Consider the following 21,122-nt stretch of genomic DNA (forward strand, 5'->3'; position numbering starts at 1 on the left):
GAAAATATATACAAATATGTATATATATATATATAAAAGATACAATATTTATAATAGTTATATCATATGATATAATGTATCTAATGTATAGTATAACATATATATGTAATACATAGGTAGATGGACAGACATAGATATGTGTGTATATACACATCCTGTAAAGAAAACCTCTGCTGTTGCCCGGTGTGGATTTTCCTGTTGATTGCATCCCATCTTGTACAACCAGCTGGCAGACTCCAGCAGCGGGGTGATGATGTAGAATTCCAATAGACGTCTGAGAGAGGAGCCCAGGCTGTGCCCACAGGGGCATGTGTGCCGGGCGCACGACAGAAGGGTGTTCTGAGCTAGCAGATCCATGGGGCAGAGTGTTTGCCCTCCACATCTCCCACAGGGAGTCTCTCCCATAGGGATGGGCGGTGCCATAAGGACCCAGGTCGCACAGTTGAAGTCGTTACCATGGAAACCCTAACTGGGTCTCCTCTGCTGTGCGCTGCAGGATATAATTGGGCCTTTCATGAAAAGCTCCCCCCACCACCCGCCGGCAGCCACGTGTGCCGTCTAAGAGGAGTGGACGGAAGATGGCGCTCTGCCGTGAGATGCAGGCAGAGATTCTGCTGGTCCCCTCCTGATGTCACAGGCTCCTCAGAGCAGACGCGGGGTGCGGTGGGAACTGGAAGGGTCTAAACTGGACAGTGTTGCCCCTTTAGGGGCAACAGCACTAAACACCTTGCCAAGTTGGCAGGGAAACAGACCCCACTGAGGACGTACCTGCCCGTGTCCAGCTGTTGGAAGGCCGAGCGCGCACATCCCGCAGCACTGCCCTCGGGGGCCGGGCACGTAGGGGCCCCGTGATGTAGGTGCGGCAAACCCTGGCTCACCCACCAGCACACCAGTACCGGAGGCAGAGCTCTTAGAGAACTTCCAGATGACGGAGGGGGAGGGCCGCCTGCTAAAAGGCACAGGACCCTGGGGCAGCGGCCGCCTCTGCATCCCTCCCTCCGCCTTCCTCCTGCCTCCTCAGCCCAGGGGCCTGCAGGCCGCTGCCCCACACACGTGCGTTTTCCCAGAAAACCACTGCCTCGGATCGGACAGCCAGAGACAGTATTAGAAAAGCCCCCACTCTCAACTCATCGTGACAAGAGCGAACTTTACTCCTTTGCTCACTATTAGGCGCATCAGGAAGATTTTACCTTATTATAAAGAAAAACAATTAAAAAGTATCACATTTTCCTGAATGCAGGTGTTCCTCTGTATTAGCAAGTCTTCTAAAGCTTCTGCCAGACCTACCAATTTGATACTTTTGTGCTGTTGATTAATTCACCTTTTAAAAAAAGTTAGATTAGGTTAGGAGTCGGCCAGCCATGGCCAGTGGGCCAAATTAGTACGGCCCCTGGCTTGGGGTTATAAATCAAGTTTTATTGGAACACTCATTTACGGATCAACACAGATGCCTTTGTGCTACCACAGCAGAGCTGAGTAGTTGGATGGAGACCTCATGGCCCTCCAAGACTGAAATACTTACTGTTAGCCCCCGGATTGGTGGTGAGATGGGTTTTAGTTCAGTTGTACCTGACAGGAGCTCATTCATGGCGGGCTGAATCCACATTTGATTGGGGAGCATGGCAAACACACGGGTGGCCTGTTGAGGTGAGGCCCGGACGCCTGCAGCTCATGACAGCCCCAGCCTGTTGGAGTGCCCAGTGACTACAAATCCTGTCTCTGATGTGGGTGAACCCACCCACCCTGGCCGTCGCTGGTCACGTGGCCGAGAAGCCTGCAAGCGCCTTTCACTGCTTCCAAGTTCCCAGCACAATGCGGTCCGTTCCTTCTCAAGAGCGACCCTCAGTGGCTGACTTGGAGCCCTTTGAACACACCCTGGAATCCTCTGGCCTCCCTTGCGGCGTTTTGGCCTTGCATCAGCATCCGTGTGGGTTCCTGCCCAGCTCTCCCTCCCACTGGCCTGCATTGAGAGTCCAGTCACACTGGACAAAGGGTCCAAGGAACCAGTAACCAGGCTCACGTGAAGGACAGCTCGGGACCGTTATTTAAAGAAATGCGAGATATGAAAGCAGATGTGAAGGAATGGGAGGGTTGTGGTGTTCTGTTTTTCAAAATCAACTTCCTGACTGATATCATCAAATCAGGCTTTTTAGTGACGTGGGCTCCACTTCAGAGGGAAAGCCTGCTGTTGAAGAGTGAATTTCATACAGTCCTTAGCTCAGGGCTTAGCTTTGAACTTGGGAGGGAGATAGTCATAAGTCAGAGGTCTGACCTTCGATGGGAAGAAGAATCAGCCATCGCCCTTCCCTCTTTTCCTTCCATCCTTAACCAGTATTTGGGGATGCCCGATGCACGCCCCACACTGGGCTAGGTTGTGAGGCTATGAGCCTGAAGGACGGTCCTGACTCCACGAAGCTACGTCCCAGGGCAGGCGGGCAGCGAGCAGCACGTGGTCCCTGGACCACAAGGCTTCCAGGATGTAGGGGCCCCTGAGCCACGAGGACTCTGGGGGTACTTGGGGATCTGCTGTCCCCCACGTGAGTGGAGTGGGAAATGGGGAGTGGCTGCGGGGGAGGAGGTAGAGCCAGATGGGTCCCGGATCGTGAAGGGGATGTTATGTCTGACCTTGATTTCCTTTTCTCCCTTAAACACGTGAAGTCCGTGTCCATCAGTCCGAAGCTCCGCCAGACCCTTGGTCCTGCGGCGTTTGACTTGCCCATTTTTATTCCCTGTGCCAGAGGTGCTCCTGGACCCCTGTCGGACTTGGTGCCCGGCGTCCACCTGCCAGGCTGTGTGCCAGCTCCAGGAGATGGGGCTGCAGACCCCGCAGCTGGTGCAGTGCAAAGCCTGCGACACGGAATTCTGCTCCGCCTGCAAAGCCAGCTGGCACCCTGGCCAGGGCTGCCCAGAGACCATGCCCGTCACCTTCCTTCCTGGGGAGACCAGGTACGCTCAGGGCACAGACTGCAGGCCGGGAGAAGGAATCAGGCTTCTCCCTCAATGTGCCTCTGGGGAGGACAGGGCTGCACCCCGGTCAGTCTCCAAGGTCAGTCTTCTCTTGGGTCTCATTCAGACCTGGGTTTGTTTATTATTAAATTTTGAGAACTGATTATGTGCCTGGCACTGTGCCAGCCTCTGGAAATATAAAGTTGCATAAGAAACAGAGTACACGCTGCCCATCCAGAAAGGCAAACGTATGAACAGTCAGTTACTAGGCAGGGTTTTAAGTCCTGTGATAACCTGAAGTTTTGCCAAGACTCCATTGTGCTGAAGATGATCCGAAATGGGGGTGCGGGAGCAGAAACGAGAGGGGGCAGTGGTTAGAAACACCAGAAGGATCACCAAATACAGGCTCCTGGTGCCTGAGGCCAAGGGGGCCACATGTCCCTGAAATGGGGGCCTTGGCAGGAAGGCTGCGGTAAACCACTATAGCGGTTTTGCCCTCCCGTCGCCCGCCAGACCCTCAGCCTGGATGGCCAGGTGGACACCACAGCACCACTCTGTGTACCTTGAAATTTAGTAGGTTGAAGCATAGAAACTGATCGTATTCAGCTGTTTTGTCCTCCAGTATCTGCAGTGGCATCTGGTTCAATCAGATAGAGGTGGCCCAGCGCCTGTTGAGGCCAGTTCCTGGTGGAGTAAATCTCACCATCCACCTGAAGGTGTCACCAGCCTGTCTTCCTCTGTCCCCATCTGCTGCCCCCGCCCCTCTCACCACAGCTCGACCTGCCCAGGGACCCTCATGGCGACGCTGGACACACTCCTGTCCCCTGCCGACTGCACCTCTGCGCTGTGCCTGGAATGTCCCTTCTCTGCCCTCCTGCTTCCCCTGGGGACTCCTTGCCACCCTCGAGGACATGGCTTATGTCCCCTCTTTTGTCAAGCTTCCCAGTTCCCGGGGCAGGGTTGGAGACCCATCCTCTGTGCCCCCGCTGGAGATCGTCTGCATTGATGACAGCACCAGCCTTGTTGGCTGTTAGTTCATCTGTTTATGTGGCCAGTCCCTCCACTAGGCTGAGCTCTTGTGTGTGTTTGGGCGTTGTCACCCCACATCTTGGCATACGGCAGGCGCCGAAACACTTAACTTATACTTAGGGTCTTGATCCTTCATAATTTTGTGAGGAGAGCCACACTGCGAGTGTGACAGATTACACATAACCGGGAGAGCTGGATTTCCAGGCTGGGGAAGAAGCAGGTAGAGGGCAGGCGGGGCTGTACCCTCGTGAAGCAGTCGGGTGACTGTTTAAGAGAAGGCCCCGTTTAGTGAGTGAGGGGCTCCTCCCTTCCAAGAACCAGCGAAACCAGGAGTCAGGAAGAGCCGGTGTCCTGCTCTTGGGAGGGATGGAGAAGGGATCCATAAAACCTCCTTAAGGTGGAGGGTGGTGGGTGGTGGGTGGTGGGAGCCTGATGACTTAGTATTTCTTCATCTGTGGTGCTCTGATTTCATGGAGGTCATTGCCCAAAGACTGCAATTATGTCACGGTGGCACAACATACGTGTATATTAAATCATCCGTGATATACCTTAGAAAGGACAAGAACAAACAAAATGAAAAAAAAAAAATCAGGTTGTGCCACCTAAGAAACTGACACAAGGGCAATTTGAGTAAGAACTCACAAATCTCATTTTGTGAAAATATAAAAAACAAAGATTTTACCCCCAAAAAATCTGACTTTCTGGCTTATCCAGCCACATGGAACTCCATCCCCACCAGGAGACAGGTGTCTGGAGCTGGGCAGCAACCCCTTCTCTATCTGGGGTTTCTGGCATCTTTACTTTGCCACAGTCCTCACCACTCCCTCTTGTCTCCCTGGCCCCTGGGCTGACTGTCAACTACCATTTATAACTGAGGACATGCTCGGTTATTTTCATATAACAGACTTTTTTTTCCTTTAAGTTAAATCTTCCTTTAACCCCCATTCCCACCCACCACCTGACAAGCCCCACTCATTTATGTTGTGTGTTTGCCCCTTAAAGACATTAGACCACGTAAATTGTGATGAAACTGTCAAAAGACTCCTACCTGCCTTCACAAGTTTGAGTGTATAGTAGTAGTTGTTACTAATAATCATTTTAAATATAATTAAGATACCAGAAAATGTTTGAAAACTGTTGTCTATACCGTATAATTTCCATGCCGCAATGCACCAGAACTTACATATTTTAACTGTTTCTGCTTGAAAAGTCTCCCTGAGAGGCGCTTTCCACTCTCCACTAACGTGGCCTCTGTTCATGGCATTTCCTTCAAAATTAGTTTATGAGTCACATGAGAAAATTGGTTTCATTATTTTAAGGTCACACCTGGCTTTCAAATCAAAACAACGTTTTCTAACCTGATAGTCAACCTTAATCACGGGACTTGGTACCTCCTGACTTTTGGCCTTTGTTAGAAATCAAGCTCATTCCAGAAGGAGGCAGCTAGCGTCTGTGCATGGCTGGCCCCTGCCCATCCCCATGGAGGTACCTGCACGTGTTACGACAGCCCTGCTTCATTGTAAATCTCATTCTGTGCAGCCAGGCTGGTCCACAGTTTGCTGTTAAATTAGAGATGAATTTGAGCTACAGTTGTATTATCTTTCAGTAATAGTATTACTAACAACTAGCATTTATTGAGTGATTACTATATACGTGCTGGGTTCTATGTGCTCAGCACAGAGAAACTCTTTACATCTTCATCACCCGCTCTGAGACGGATGCAGTTTGCCTCATGTCTGCAGACGTGGAGACTGATAGTATGTACACAGCCCAGCTAGGGCTTGCATGTCTGTCTCCAGACCCCCTGACTACGAGGACATACTGCTTCCTTCCAGGTCGTCTTACCTGGTCACCTTGTACTAGTGAACGAAACAAGAAGCTATTAAGCTGGGGCACGTGCCCCACGGTGTAGGAGCCTCGAGCTTAGGAAAACCCTGAGACTGCAATTGTTCGGAAGCTCACTGATCCTCAGACAACCGTGTAAAGCGATGACATAATTAGGGCTGACATTCACTACGATGCTTATGGAAGATCCTTCAGCCAGAATTTACTCAGGATGCCAGAATTTGCTCACTTGCAGTGAATTTATAGTCACGAATGCATTAGGTTCTGAAAAGGCTGCTCATCCCAATGGGAAGTCACTTTTCTCCTGGTGACGTTGAGTAGCTGCAGTGAGTTCAAGCAGTACGTGCCCCATAATCAGCGATGACTGCCCTTGGTGGCTTCCTTTTCCAGATGATTCCATATTTTTAGCTGTCTTTTAAGATGAATAGCATGGGATGGACATCGTTCTACAGTCAACCTAAAAAGATACCTAGGCCGTCTTGTTATGAACAGCATAGAATCATTGCTGCCGTTTACTGGGCACTTCACACAGGCCTGCACTGCCCTTTGCCCTTCACACATGCATAACCCCATCTGTCACACTCACACTGACCAGAAGGCTGGGCCTCAGAGAGGTTGCCACCCCGCCAGTGTGCAGATGAGCTGCACTTGACCCCAAGCTTAAATGCCACCATGCTCACCCCTGTGGGCCTGCTCAGACCTCTCAGGAAAACAGTTTTGTACAGACAAGCCAAGTAGATCTTAATAAGTGATTTGTGTGTATGTGTGTGTGTTTTAATATTTTTTTCTGATAATGGCAAAGAACATACCATGTGTTACCAACCCTTAGGAAAGTACACAATTATATGAATAAGGGCATAAAATTCGACCATAATCCCATTATTCAGAGACCTCCATTCTAAGCCTTTTGCCCTATTTTCTTTGGTTTGTCTGTGCACGTCTAAATTTAGACATGTGCTGATCTTGCTTTTTCTTTTCCCCAAGCCAAACTGGCTGCTTCACAGTTTTTCGGTGATTGTTTTCCAGAGTTCGAGTCTCTTTGGTTTCAACATATTTCACAGGTGACCTCAGTCCCTCTATTTGAGCTAGTGCTTCCAGGGTTAACCTGTGCTGGCAGGTGTCTCCTGGCCCTCTGGCCCTCTGAGCACAGCCCTGATGCAGCTTCTCCTTCAGCAGCTCCACTTTCCAACTGGAGGAGGACGACGCGCCCATCAAACGCTGCCCCAAGTGCAAGGTCTACATCGAGCGGGATGAAGGGTGCGCACAGATGATGTGTAAGAACTGCAAGCACGCCTTCTGCTGGTACTGCCTCGAGTCCCTGGACGTGAGTACGCGGCGGGGGCTTTGGGGGTCAGGCTGAAGCCGGAGGCGTGCGCCAGCCGCTTCACTGAAGTTACACTGTCAGGCGTTTTCTCTGTGCGTATTTATGGTAATGTGAGCTCCCTGGATGCAGTGGTATCAAAAGATGGGAGTTTGTGCAGGAGCCCTGGGAGCGAAGGGTCAGCTCAGACTGGGCTTCAGCCTGGGTGTTAAAGGGGTGGGTAGGATCTCAGCATCTCCCCACATTGGGGAGCTGAAACAACAGACGTTGGTCTCTCCGTGCTGGATGCAGGACGTCTGAGGTCAGCGCCGGCGTCCTCAGGTTATGGAGCCGCTTCCTGGTGTACAGACGGCCGCCTCCGCTGTGGCCTCACCTGGCAGAGAGAGGGAGCTCTGGACTCTCTTCCTCTTCCTATAAGGACACGAATCCCATCATGGGGGCCACAGCCTCATGACCTCCTCTGAACCTAAACACCTCCCAGCAGCCCCACCTCCAAACACCATCACACTGCAGGTCAGGGCTTCAACACAGGGATTTGGGGGAATGCAAACAGTCCATAGCAGGGGCCGTTACTGGAATAGCAAGGATGATGGAGGCAGGGGACCGCGGATGCTGGGCGCGGGGCAGTTACTTTAGTGACCCTCGTGTCACCTGCAGGGCAGAAGAACATACAGACCCTCTGCCGTCTGGCAGGATGGCAGTTTCTGGCCTCATACGGCCACCGTCTCCCCAGTGTGCCCTGCGCTGTCTCTGCTGTTTGGAATGATGTCTGAAGCCTTAAAAAGTCTTCAGGGCCGTCAGAGGCTTTATGTGTGTAGTTTCTTTATTTATCGTATATATAATTATATATATAGTCCAAATATATAGTCTCTATATATCATATATAGGCTATATATAGTCTCCCTGTATTATACATAATATAAATATATATGTAAGTTGCATTTTACTGTATTTCTTTTTTTTGAAAACTGATTATTAAATTATGTTATATTATCTAAAGTCTGGCCTGCAATTTGCAATTCCTTATCAACTTTTCCTAAAGGGGGAAGGAAATGAAATGCCAGTTTTACCTCATGTTATCAAATCTCCTGGTAGATTTTTTGGGGGAAGTATTAGAAATGGACAGACACAGATTTCCAGAGGGAGCATTGCTTCTGCTGTGACCTCCCCTGCTACCGTGACCTCCCCGAGGTCTGTCCCCTTTGAGCCCAAAGCTGTTCTCTCTCTGCTCTGGTCTCTGGAGAGACACCCTCTCTGTCCGTCTGTGTGTCCATCTGACTTGGCTCTAAAGCACAGTCCCTGCCGGCCAGAGGCCCCGTTGTGTCCTGACTCTGCCCGGACCAGGGACAGAGGTAGCACAGGGCAATTTCCTCCTTGAAGCTCAGTGTCCTTGGGGCCAAGGGTGGCCTGTTTTCCTCTGTAGGTGATGAGCTGCTGAAAAGTGACCCTGTGACCACAGAAAACAGACCCTGAGGGACAGGGGGTCTGCTCTGCAGCGGTCAATCAAGGACAGTAGCCGTGATTTAGGGCAAGTGTGTGAACGTGTGTCTGGAAGCAGCAGAGCTTCTGAGACGGAGGAGGGGCTTACATGGCCCCCTTCCCTCCTCTCGGGAATTTTCCTCTCCGAGCACCGGCTCCTGGGCACGTACACCTCCCGGAGTTATCAGTCATCTTAGGGTGATTCTTTCCATTCTTGTCCTTGCCCCTGCCCCCCCGCCAGGCCCCGCCCTCACCCGTGAGGCCCAGGACTGCACTGCTTCTCTGCTGCCCCTGCGGGCCCAACATTCACCGCTTACAGACAGAAGGGACCCGCTCGCCTTCTATCGTTTTTGGAGTTGGTGGTAAATGGTCCCTATTTATGAAGTGATGCTTACGTGGGCTGAAGGTTAGCCTATCTGTGACTTGCGCTGCACAGCCCTGTTGTTTCATACGGGCGCTCCTTCTGTGAGAGGTGGAATGATTGTTTCCTGACTTTAAGAAGCAGTCCAGGAAGGTTAACCACCTTTCCCCAAAGCACCGAAGGAGTGAGGAACGGACTCGGCATCCACTCTCTGATCTTTCAGACCCCAAGACCCAACAGCTTGGGTACGACCAGTCACTGTCAGCCAGAGTAGGACAGGAAGTCTCACACCTTCCGTGGTGGAGCTGCTCTGAGGAATTCACTGTTATCTGCGAGCATCTGGTCCACCGTGCTCTCTTTCGCCAGCACCATTGTTTCTGCTTCCACCCAGAAGCTTGATGAGGCTTCTCTGAACAATGTAAGGGAAACATTCACTCTCACCACGCACCTAGGTTCCTGGCAGGCCCTGCGGTGGGTATACCCAAGGGCTTCATCCAGGAACTTAAAGTCACGATGAAATCACTTTTATATTGTAAAAGCAACTTGGAGTGCTTTTGTTAGGGAGAAGGCTTTTGTTTTGCTCAGGAAGCATGCCGTGAGTGTTGGCAACTCAACTCCGCATGGAGGCCTGGGCTGCCAGGATGCCACTGGCAAAATCCGTGACCTTGAGGGGCTGGTGACCTCTCGACTGAGAAGCCCCTAGTAGCACCTGGTCCTCGTGAGCACAGTGCTACAGGACGGCTGGTGTGGAGTCCCCAGCAGCCCCTCCGGGGTGGGTCACTGGGTCTGGGGTGGGAGTGGGGTGTGGGCACAGCTATGGAGTTAGCCGACCAGGCAGAGGGCAGAATGTGGGAGACGGGTCACCTCCAGAGGACAGGACGTGGTCAGGAAGGATGTGGGCTGTACGTGGTCTGTGTCTGGCCGAGGCGGGTAACGTGACCAGGGTCTCCGTGCTGAGCTAGAGCTGGACCTCTGGCACGAGGGCTCGTGCCCCCCAAACACTGGTCCAACAGCAGCTTGATGAGGGCCACGTGGGACATCTGTGACCTGGGTACCCCCCCCCCCCGCCCCCGACCCAGAGTCAGGATCCGCGTTTCCCCAGGCGGCCCCAGGGACTGTAACGTGCAGTCCCCGGGTTTGTCCAGCTTTGCCAGGCGAGAGCCCTGAAGACTTTTCAGCTGGGTCACGCAGAGCAGCTCAGCTTGCGTTTCAGAAAACAAATCCAACGGCTGTTAGGAGTCTACAGAGCAAGGCCGTGAGAGGCAGCCTGGGAAAATGAGGCTTAAAGTGGGACGTGACTATCCGTGGTGTGTGGGTGAAAGAAAACAGAATTAGGAGTTCGAGGAACAGAGCGTCTCCGTGGACAGAAGTCATCAGAAATGGCCCCAGAGAGGACAAGCTCCAGCCAGAAGAGGCGTGCGTTCACCCGCGCCTGTGCTTCCTTGGACAGATGAGGGTCTAGGACAGGGGGTGAGTCGGGGGGTGGCCGTCTGGGCCCTCGCCACAACCCCCAAAAAGCCAGGATTTCCTTATGCTCCAGCGTGTGTTCAGGCTCCACGAGGCCGACCTATAAAATCATCAGACTGGAGCCTCCCTGGGAGGACCACCCAGCGGGGCCGCTAAGGACCAAAGGACACCACCGCCCCCGGCTCTGCCCGGCCCTCGGAGGAGTGACTTCCCGCCTCAGACACGCTGGGCCTTGTGCTTATTTCCCCTTTTCTCAGAAAGAGGCTATGTTTACAGGCTCAGTTAAGTGAACACACAGCGTCAGCCTCTCTCTTGTGCTGTTTACTGAGCTGGCCCTTTTCATGGACGATAGGAGAGAAAATGGCGCCTCCTGTACATGGAGAAGCAGAGGGCTTTGTCCAGAAAATGCACTCCTGTTCCTCGGTCGCTGCTCGCTGAGGTTTGGGGGCCGCGCACCGAGCCGGGGATGTGGTGACAGAGGCTGACATCAGCTCAGGGTCCCGGCTCCAAGAACCTGACGGTCTGGTGAAGGTTGTCAGGGGAAGGTGATTGGAGATGGAGGTGGGACGTGAGGACACCTGGAGGTGGTAGGGTGGGCAGGATGTTCCCTCGCGCTGTCTCTCACTTCTAGACAGTCCGAGGTGGAGGGTGGGTCTCCTCTTGAGTACTGAGAACATTTTCTTGGTCTGAGCTGAGAGGAAGGAATTTCAGGGCGAGGAGGATGGACCAGACATAAATAAGTCATTGCATCCCGGAATAATCCTGCCAGGGTGGCGGGAAGATGCACAAGCAGAGACTCGTGGGGAGTAAAGCACAGCCAGGGCTGGGGGCAGCTCGTGGAGCAGCAGGGGGCTCTGACCTACTTGTACAGAAGTCCTGCATCAGCACAGAGTCCCTGAGCCCGGCGGGGGTGGGGGTGGGGGAGCCAGGCTGCCGCAGAGACCGAAGCTGGAGCAGGGCTCCCTCTAGTGGCCCGTGAGCAGTCTGTCGGGGACGCTCCACGGAGGATGGAGAGCCCGGGGACTCACAGGGACCTGGGGTGGAAGCAGCTCCCTCTGGGTGTACGTTCTTCCTCTGCTGTTGTCCTCATTCTCTCACATCCCCAATCAGAGCTTTAAAAAAAGAAACTGGGACCAGGCAGGACTCATTCACTGAACAGAGAGGACTGTCCCACCCACCCCTGTTTTTTCCCTTCCTTCTCAGGATGACTTCCTTCTGATCCATTATGATAAAGGGCCCTGCAGGAACAAGCTGGGTCATTCCAGGGCATCTGTCATCTGGCATCGGACACAGGTAGGAGGCCGCTCACCTCACACTCTGACCTCTGGGGGAGAGGGGGAGAGAGTGTGTGTGTACATGTGTGTGGGGTTTCCAGGAGACTTGCCGGTTGGTCAAAGGTCTGTTATATAGAAAAACAGCTAGTAAATGGGGTTCCTGCCTGAATTTTTCCTGGACCAAGATGATGCTTTCAGTAGGCCTGGAATAAATATGCACCACGCTTAGCCCCTGATGATGCTTCAACATCAGGCTTTCCATTGCTTGCACCTACTCTCGACCTTGGTAATGACCCACTGTGCTTAGTCAGTCCTTGCATGGCCTTTAATGGAAGAGCTGTCCATAGAGGCTCCCAGGTGAGCAAATTAGTCACAGAGAAGGGTAAGAGGGAAGGAATGGAAAGGTCCCTGGGTGATGATGTCTGTGCAGCTGGTGCGGTTATTCATACTTTCAACACGTATTTATTTCCTATTGTGTGCCTGGCAGTATTCTAGGAGCTGGGAATACTCCAGTGAATAAGATAGATGCATCCTTCTCTGATGGAACCCACATTCCGTGTAGGGACAGATAACGTATATATATATGATGTGAATTCAGCTACAGGGGAGGTGTGACTGGGGAGGGGTCTTTTAGATGGTGTGGCTGGGAAGGCTTGTTGGAGGTGTTGCTTTAGGACTGAGCACTGAGTGTTGGGAAGCCGGCCATGGGAGTAGGTGGGACAAGGCAGAGGAGACAGTGCAAGCAGGGGGGAACGGAGATGGGCTGATGGGAGGAACTATGGCATAAAGGTCCATGGGGACCAGGAGGCAGCAGTGGTCAGAGATGATCAGAGTTGACCCCATGGGCTTTGCAGGATGAGGTGCGATCTTCGGGGTGTGCTCTGGGCACGGGAGGAGCCCACCGAGGGGAGCTGCAGGCAGGACTCAGGTGTGCGCCAGCTCCTGGGTACGGGGAAGAGCCTTGATGGGCTCCGACCATTACCACATTGTCGGCATTTCTCAGCACAGCCTTGAAGCAGGCGGTCTGGGAGATGCAGGAACCGAGACTCAGGCAGTTTTGTGGGAATAGAAGGAGACCACCCGTAAGTGTGCTTCTTCGGTGATCCTCACTGCAGACCATGTGGCAGGGCTGATGAGCCCCCAGGTGGCCGGACAGTAGACCGTCCTGGCTTTGCAGGCCATAAGGTCTCTGTTGCAACTATCAGCTCTGCCTGGTAGGGAAGCAGCTGCCGCAGCCAGTAGGCCAGCAAAGGCCCGTGGCTGCATTCCAGGAAAACGCTTTAAACAATCAGGTGGTAGCATTGACTGTGGTGAAGGTTGCACAATTCTGAGTGCACTAAAAACCATCAAACTGTGCAGTAAATAGGTGAGTTGTGAGGTATGTGAGTTATAGCTCCATAAAGTTGTAAGAACCAAACTAAACAAAACGGACCGCGGACCAGATCTGGCCCGAGGGCCAGTCTGCCGACCTCAGCGTGGAGAGTGGATTTTAGCTGCATTTTATTTCGTCCTCCTGGCCAGTACGGCCAGCTCCAGTGCTCGCCCCTCCACCTCTGCTGTGTAAAAAAAGCACCCCAAACAACAGAAATAGACTCCCTCGCGGTTCTAGAGGCCAGGAGTCTGGAGTCGAGGTGTGGGCAGGGCTCCCTCGGAAACCTGTAGGAGGGCCCCGCCTGCCTCTTCCGGCCCCTGGTCGTTCCCTGCAGTCCTAGCTCCCAGGTGCGCCTCTCCAGTACTTCATGTTTCTCTCTGCACATCTGTCTCTGTGTCCAAACTTCCCGATGGATAAAGACAGCAGTCATAATGGATCAGGGCCCATCCTGGTAATGTCATTTTAACCTGATTCCCTCTGTAAAGGCCCTCTTTCTGCATAAGGAGCTGTCTCTCCATGTGGCCTGAGCTCCCTAAGAGCACGGCAAGCTTCCCAGGAGAATGTGAGAGCTGTGGAGACCCTGTCCAATAGCAAGGCTGGGCTGGGTGCTCACACCTCAGCCCTCGTGCCTGCTTATCCGCGGGAGTGAGTCACGTGTTCCTGGGGTCCTGGAACAGTTGCAGTTCCTGGTAACAGTCATTTAGAGAACGGGCCCTTGAGAAATGCAGAAGCCTGGATGGGGGTCCGTAGCCTCCCCTGTTGTTGAGGAAGGATCCTGGGGGCACCTCCCACCAGCCTCTCTCAGCATCGTCGGTCGGCACCTGCCAGGGGCACCTGCTGAGTGCCAGCTCTGAGTTACCCCTGGAGCCACATGGACAAAGGAAGCCCCCCCCCTCTGCCCCGATCTCAGGCCCCTCTCGGTGCTGGTGGAATTGAACAAAGGCACTCGGGGTGCAGGGGTCTCTTCCTTGGGGTGTGAGGAACCCTGGAGACACACAGGGCTGTAGACAGATGTCCACACATTAGTGTTGGATTTGGGGTAAACAATAAAATATGAGCGAGCAGTGTCAAAAGGAAAGTAAGGGAGTCACGAAAACTAGCAAAGCATGTGACATATAAACCAGGAACGAAGGCCAGAGGCTTGGGAATTAGCGAGGGACATGGTGTGCAGTGGAAGAGCCCCGCCCAGAGCAGACATTCGTGTGCAATCACAAGACCAATTCGCTCTTAAGCCTTCAGTTTTCATAGTTAGAACCGCCTCCCAGCACATGATACAGAACCTCCATTACTGAAAGGAACTTGCACTCTCGTAATTTGCTTTTGGAGGTAAAGCATCCACGTGGAAGCTGGGAAAGGCCTCCCTTCCCTTGTGAGTCTCCTGGCTCTCCATCCGATTGGTGGCCTCCATTCCCTTACCCCTCAGACGGGCTCTGGCTCAGGGCACGTTCATCATCTGCTTCGTCAGTGATCCGCGAGTGGAATTTCACTTTGCATTTATCACCAAGTCTCTTAAGCAGAAATGCAGGTTTGATTATCTTCCATCAATTTACTCAGGAAAATTGCATTCAGTGTCTTCCTAGCGCCCGGACGTCATAGTAGGCGCTGATGTCCAGGTGCTCTGGGATGGCGGGCAGGCCCCCGTTCCATGGCCTGACTCTGGGTCTCCCTCCGCAGCCCCTCCTCTTTTTCTCCTCGTCACTCACTGGCCTTCGGGACGCAAGCCCCCAGCTGTGCTGTGTCCCTCTCCCTGGCCCCGCTGTGGCCCCGCTGTTGTCCTGGTCTTCATCACCCACCCCTCTCTCTCCCTGTCTTGCCCATGCCCAGCTCTGCACGTCCTAATTCTGCCCCCTTCCCTGACCACACTGAGGGCTCACAGCCCGGGCCTTCCACCTGCCCTCGTGAACACCTCTGGAAACACGCTTGTTGTGCGGCGGCCCCTGCCTTTCCCGGCGCTGTTCCAGCCATCGTGCGTAAGAGACAAGGGCGGCATTTCTTTCTCAGTCAAGTAAATCTTCTTCCTTAGGAGGCCAGCACCTGACAAGGGGGAGTCGCACCCACACTGGCTCTTCCTTTTCTTCTGAGCAGGAGACCCACCTCCCTGTAAAGAGAGAGCTCACTTAGCCCGAGGGTGGCATTTCACACGCGGCTGATTGCTGATGCCTGTGTTCACACGTGGTGGAGCTGTCCTCACTCAGCCCCCCCGAGGCCAGGCTACAGGGCAGGGGCCTCGCGCAGTGACCTGTTCTGAGGGTGTTTTTCACTACGCTCAGGAAAATACACGCAAGTTGTGTCTTGTACTTGAACTAGACGCCCAGTCCTCTCTGTCTTAAGTGCTGGGGCCTTTGGAATCGCTCTTTGGCCACAGATGTTGCATTGGTGGAATGAGAACATTGGACTGGATCATTATCCAGGGTCAACCGTGGTTTCATTATTCTACATTTATAGGCAGGTGGGACCAGCGCTTGTGACCACGGCAGGGAGGGGACGTCGTGTCAGCCCTCTGTGTGCATTCCTAGAGCCCACGGCCCGCCGGGACTGCAAGGCTATGTCTGCCTCACTTCGGTTTCCGTCCTGGCGGCCCCACCGAACTCACAGCTTCTTGCCTACCTGGCTGCCGGCCATCTCCACTTGGACGTCTAACGGTACATTTCAGCTAGCACAGGCGCGAACAGAAGTTTAGATTTTCCCTCAGGATCGCCTCCTTCTCCAGGTCTCCCTCATGGCGGGAAGCACACCCCCAGCTTCCGTATCTTCTGAGCAAAAGACCTGGGCCGCCCCCAGCACTCCCCGCAGCACCCCTCCACTCCGGCCACATCACCTCCTTCCTGCTCCCTGAACGCTACTCCCAGGCTCACTGCACGGGTAGCCGTCTTAACGTTCCCTGCTGGGGTTCTTCTCCTGCAGACAGCAGCTCGGCGATCCCATCCTCAGAGACAGCTTCCCGTGTCTCCCTTATCAGGCCCCTATCTCCACCTGCCTGACCCCTGCGGGTCCTGACGCCTCTCCTGGGGCTGTTTTCAGTGTCCTGACTCTGTTTTTGGGCAGAAGTTTTTCATTATTTGCATCCACCTCCTCCTCCCAACAGGAGAACCCATTCTCTCAGAGGACAAAAGCAGACCCTAACTCTCTCGCACTCTATCCAATCCAGAACGGCAGATATTCATGAAGCAGAGAAAAGAGGGGCTCTGTGGTGGGGCGAGGAGGACTGCAGTGGGAGCAATCGGTAAACGTTCCATGTAGACGACGCAGCTGCCACCGGCCCCCTTAGCTCATTCATCCCCTGCCTCAGAACACACACAGGGCCAGCGCAGTGAGGATATTCAACAACTGGCCATGGGGCGGCAGGGGGCGGGGCGGCGTCAGCACCCCCAGGATGGCTGTTTCAAGTTGCCAAGGTGATGTCATTGGATGGAGAACTGGAAAGAGACATGGGAGCAGCCCCCATATACCCCAGCACAGCCCTCGGCCAGTGGCCCGGCCTCTGCGCATGCAGGCCTGGGCACAGCAGACACCCAGGCTGTGTCCAATGCCAAGTTTCAGTGAATTAAATGTGTCCCGTTCATCTCACCATCTCTTTGACTTGGGTTAGTGTTCCCAAGCCCTGGAGTGGTTTTGTCACAGAACTCTCTGGGGCCAGAGGATTCAGAAGCTACTAGATTCCATTGAACTGGTTCATCCTATAAACACATATTGGACATTGGTTAAGGCAGAGCCACCAGGCTGTGTGCAGGGACTCATGGTGGTCACACAAACTGTGTCCTGCTCCGAATGAGTGTACCTCTTGAGAAACTGTCTGACTGCTTAGCCGCTCCTTCAAATCAGGGTTTGCCAGTAGGAATGATCCTCGTTTCACCGTGATTCCTTCTTTATCCTTCTGTCTTCCTACAGTATATCATTTCTGCCTGACACGTACTTATAAGATGCTCACGAAGTGATTATTTTTGTTGTGAGGTATTTGCTTCCTGTCTCATTCTTTACTGTTGGCTGACTTCCCTCTGACAATACCTGTATCCTCCCATCACCAGTTGGGACCCACTGGGTAACATTGCTTGTTCAATGGCATGCAAAGAAAGAGACAAGATAGCCTGAGTGAAAATGAAGATGGGGTCTTATTGACCAAGAATGTGAGCATTTGGTGAAGGATTTTGGTGTGTTATTGGTGCAAGAGTCCCTGGCTCCCTAGAGACTGAGAAAGTGTCCCAGGTGGTTGAGGTTATCCAAGATGCCCTGCAGATCGGTGATGCCTTCCTGGGGGGTTTTATGTATTCTGAAATATCTGCGTGCGTGATTTTAACAGAGCACGATCTGAGTCCACACCACGTGATTCCACCGTTGACATTATGTTCAGACAAATGCACTCAGCCAGGCGGCAGAAAACACAGATTCTGAGCATAAGCACAATCTAATTTAGAAACACAACACGGTGTGTGTGTGTGTGAGAGTGTGTGTGTGTGTGAGAGTGTGTGTGTGTGAGATGATTTTCCAGCAAAATCTAAGGGTGCGCTTTCATTCACACTGCTGTGATGCTGCAGCGTAGCCTCATACTTCAGAGCTGATACTAGCTCTTGGAGATCTTTTACTTTATCTGCTTATTTTATGATTGAGAAAACTGAAGCCCAGAGAGGTGAACACACTGAGTCAGGATTAGAACCATGAGCCCAAGGGGTTCATGTATTTATCGCTCTGAACACTAGGTGGCGGACGAGCTCCACCTTCAGATTCCGATTCTGGACTCCAGCAGCTGGTGGAGGGGGGACCATTTAAAGAACCACCCCCCTTGCTTCTTTGTCCAGCCTCACTGTCTGATTTGAATGACAGTATGTCTACATTTGAGGCTTACTTCCTTCGGTATTTACTCATACCTAGGGGTAAACATATGTTTTTTAAAAAAATCAAAATTCGTAGCAGTAAATGTTGGGTTTTAAACTCCAGGAATAACACAGGTCTGGTCACCCCCTAATGCACCACGCCTGTGCCTTTCTGTTCTCCCACCTGGAATGCTTTATCCCACTCATTTTTGTTTACCACCCACGTCCTCATAACCCTTATAATCTCAACCGTTTCCCATTGCACGCAAAGTCTCCTGCCCCTGGCTAATGTAGGTGTCTGGCTCCTGGGCTCCCTTTACACCCTGGAACCCAATGGCAGTTTTTGTAAAATGTATTATTATCAGTTGTAGTCATGGTCTCTTTCCACCAGACTGGGTGGTCCTTGAGAGCCAAGATCTAATGTGCCTCTGTGTTTGCCGCCGCTAATACAGCCTTTGGCTCGGAGGAAGCTTGTTGGTTAACTGGATGTATAATTGGATGGATGTTTGGGTATTTAGGTGGAAGGAGGGAAGGGAAGAGAAGGGGAAGGAAGAAAAAAAGGGAAAAAAGGGAAGGGGGAGTGAAAGGAAGGAAGGGAAGGGAAGGAAATATGGATGGATGGATGGATGGATAGGTGAGTGGATGCTGGATAGATGGATGACGGATGGGTGATGAGTGGATGACTAAATGGATTGATGGATGGATGATACAGGTGGTAGATGATGGAAACACGCATGGGTGGATGGACGAGTAGATGGAGAGATGAAAGATGTATGGAAAGATGGGTGGACGTTGTGTGTAAAATGGATGGATAGATGGATAGGTGGATGGATATACGTGGGTGGATGATGGATGCGTGGATGAAGGGATGGATGGATAGATGGGTGGATATAGGTGGGTGGGTGGATGGGTGGACAGATGGATGGATGGATGGGTAGTTGGATGGTTGGGTGGGTACAGATGGATGGATGGATAGATGGGTGGATATAGGTGGGTGGATGGATGGGTGGACAGGTGGATGGATGGATGGGTAGTTGGATGGTTGGGTGGATACAGATGGATGGATGGACAGATGGGTGGATATAGGTGGGTGGATGATGGATGCGTGGATGAAGGGATGGATGGATAGATGGGTGGATATAGGTGGGTGGATGGATGGGTGGACAGGTGGATGGATGGATGGGTAGTTGGATGGTTGGGTGGGTACAGATGGATGGATGGACAGATGGGTGGATATAGGTGGGTGGATGGATAGATGGGTGGATATAGGTGGGTGGATGGATGGGTGGACAGATGGATGGATGGATGGGTAGTTGGATGGTTGGGTGGGTACAGATGGATGGATGGACAGATGGGTGGATATAGGTGGGTGGATGGATAGATGGGTGGATATAGGTGGGTGGATGGATGGGTGGACAGATGGATGGATGGATGGGTAGTTGGATGGTTGGGTGGGTACAGATGGATGGATGGACAGATGGGTGGATATAGGTGGGTGGATGATGGATGCGTGGATGTTGTGTGGTTTATACTTTAGCTATTGAACTTGCAGATCAGCCAACTTACCCTCTGCTCCTCTGTTTCCTTCTTGCAGGTTGTGGGCATTTTTGCTGGATTTGGGCTCCTGCTCTTGGTGGCTTCACCTTTCCTGCTCCTGGCCACTCCGTTTGTACTTTGCTGCAAGTGCAAGTGCAGTAAAGGCGACGACGACCCCCTACCCACCTAGAGGAAGGCGTGATGCTGGAACAAGACCCCACCTCCGGGAAGCGTGGTTCTCTCCCATCCCCACCCCGCCGTCCCCCTCTCACTAAACATGTTTCTTGCCTTATGTGCCCCATTGAGCTTCACAGTGTCACGCCGGATGCCGTGATTTCAGGGACTGATATCAGATCGTTGGCGGAGGCCCCAGGTGCAGTCACCCCGGCGTGGGGGAGGCAAGGCTGGCATGGGTGGGGCACGTCCCACAGAGGCTGTCTCTGCAGACTTGACAAGGGAGCTGCTGTATGGACCACCAGGTGGTGGTAGACTAGGAACGTCTGGTGTTGCTTAGGAGACCTTCTCTCGCAGAATGTTGTCCGTCTCCTCCTTGGCTTCAAGCTGGCGCCACGTTGCTGAGAGAAGCAGTCTTTTAAGGATCGCATCTCACTTCAGACAGAATCCAAGTGTTCTGACTTGAGAAAAGCACTCTGTTTATGACAACTCTTTTTATTACTAATGGCATTTAGTAAAATCCTTTTTAGAAGGTTTTTTTTTTTTTTTTTTTTTCCAACTGAGTAGTGAAAAATCAACAAGGTGCATTGAAACCATCCTATGCCTTTTCTTGAAATGTGCATTTTAAGAAGTTATGGTTAAATGACCTTTCTGGCTCGGCCACTTTTCAGGAGATTTAGAAAGCCTTATGCGCTCTTTGTGTTTTTCTTGAAACTTGTGGAGACTTTTTGGATGCTGTAAGCTGTGTACTGTTATCAACGTGTTTCCTGTATCATTGCATTTCTTTGAAAACACGGATGCATTTGAAGGGACATGCCCATCCTTAGGTTTGCCTTTTGTCTTTCTCTCTCTGGTGATTCAGCTCAGCTCACAGGACTCCTCTCTTTTCACCCAAGTATCAGTAAATATTTTTTCATGTCTTCAGAAACCAAATGTTTTACTTGGAAATAGTTCTGCTGAGAATCCCTGTGGTTTGGCCGTAGCCTCAGTCTCCTCAAGCAGACAAAACCAAGCAAATAGTGACATTGATGCCCAGAAGGGGGGCCTCCTATCAGGGCTGGGGGACTCCCAGGGGCTGGGGGAGAAGCTTCCGGATGTTCACAGTTTTTGTAATGACTAAGCTAATTTGGAGAAATCATCTTAGTTCCAAATCCTGTTGCTTACCCTGCTGAAAAAAATCTTCCATTTCACTTAGTTATTTGGATTGGTCTTTTACAGGCTGTGTGTGTCGATTACCATGGCAGCAGGATGCCCGGATCAGTAAGACACACGGAACTCCATCGATTGCCTTTGGACAGTGTGTTCTTTACAGAAAGTTGACTTTAATAATGGCTTTTAAAGAGCAAACTGATTGCATCCAACTTGGGACTTCTAAACATAGTAGAAAGGCAAATGTTGTAGATTTATCATGGTGGAACTTTTTTTTTAAACTTACTAAGCATTCCACAAAGGAGTAAAATGAAAACAAAACCTGACTTTTATCTCAGTTGTTTGCTTGTGGCAAGCACAT

General features: G+C 52.0%; 1 protein-coding gene across 1 annotated transcript in view; it reads left to right on the forward strand.

Moving 5' to 3' along the window:
- RNF144A (ring finger protein 144A) overlaps positions 1-20,305 on the forward strand; it is a 35,479-nt gene extending 15,174 nt beyond the window's left edge. Inside the window, exons 4-7 of the mRNA XM_082672856.1 lie at positions 2,739-2,946; positions 6,994-7,144; positions 11,652-11,741; positions 19,497-20,305. Coding sequence (XP_082528982.1) covers positions 2,739-2,946; positions 6,994-7,144; positions 11,652-11,741; positions 19,497-19,628 — 581 coding nt within the window. The 3' untranslated portion in view covers positions 19,629-20,305. The remainder of the gene's footprint in view (positions 1-2,738; positions 2,947-6,993; positions 7,145-11,651; positions 11,742-19,496) is intronic.
- The last annotated feature ends 817 nt before the right edge of the window (positions 20,306-21,122 follow it).

This window comes from Grampus griseus (assembly GCF_964374135.1).
Source record: "Grampus griseus genome assembly, chromosome: 15".
NCBI classification, from domain to species: Eukaryota; Metazoa; Chordata; class Mammalia; order Artiodactyla; family Delphinidae; genus Grampus; species Grampus griseus.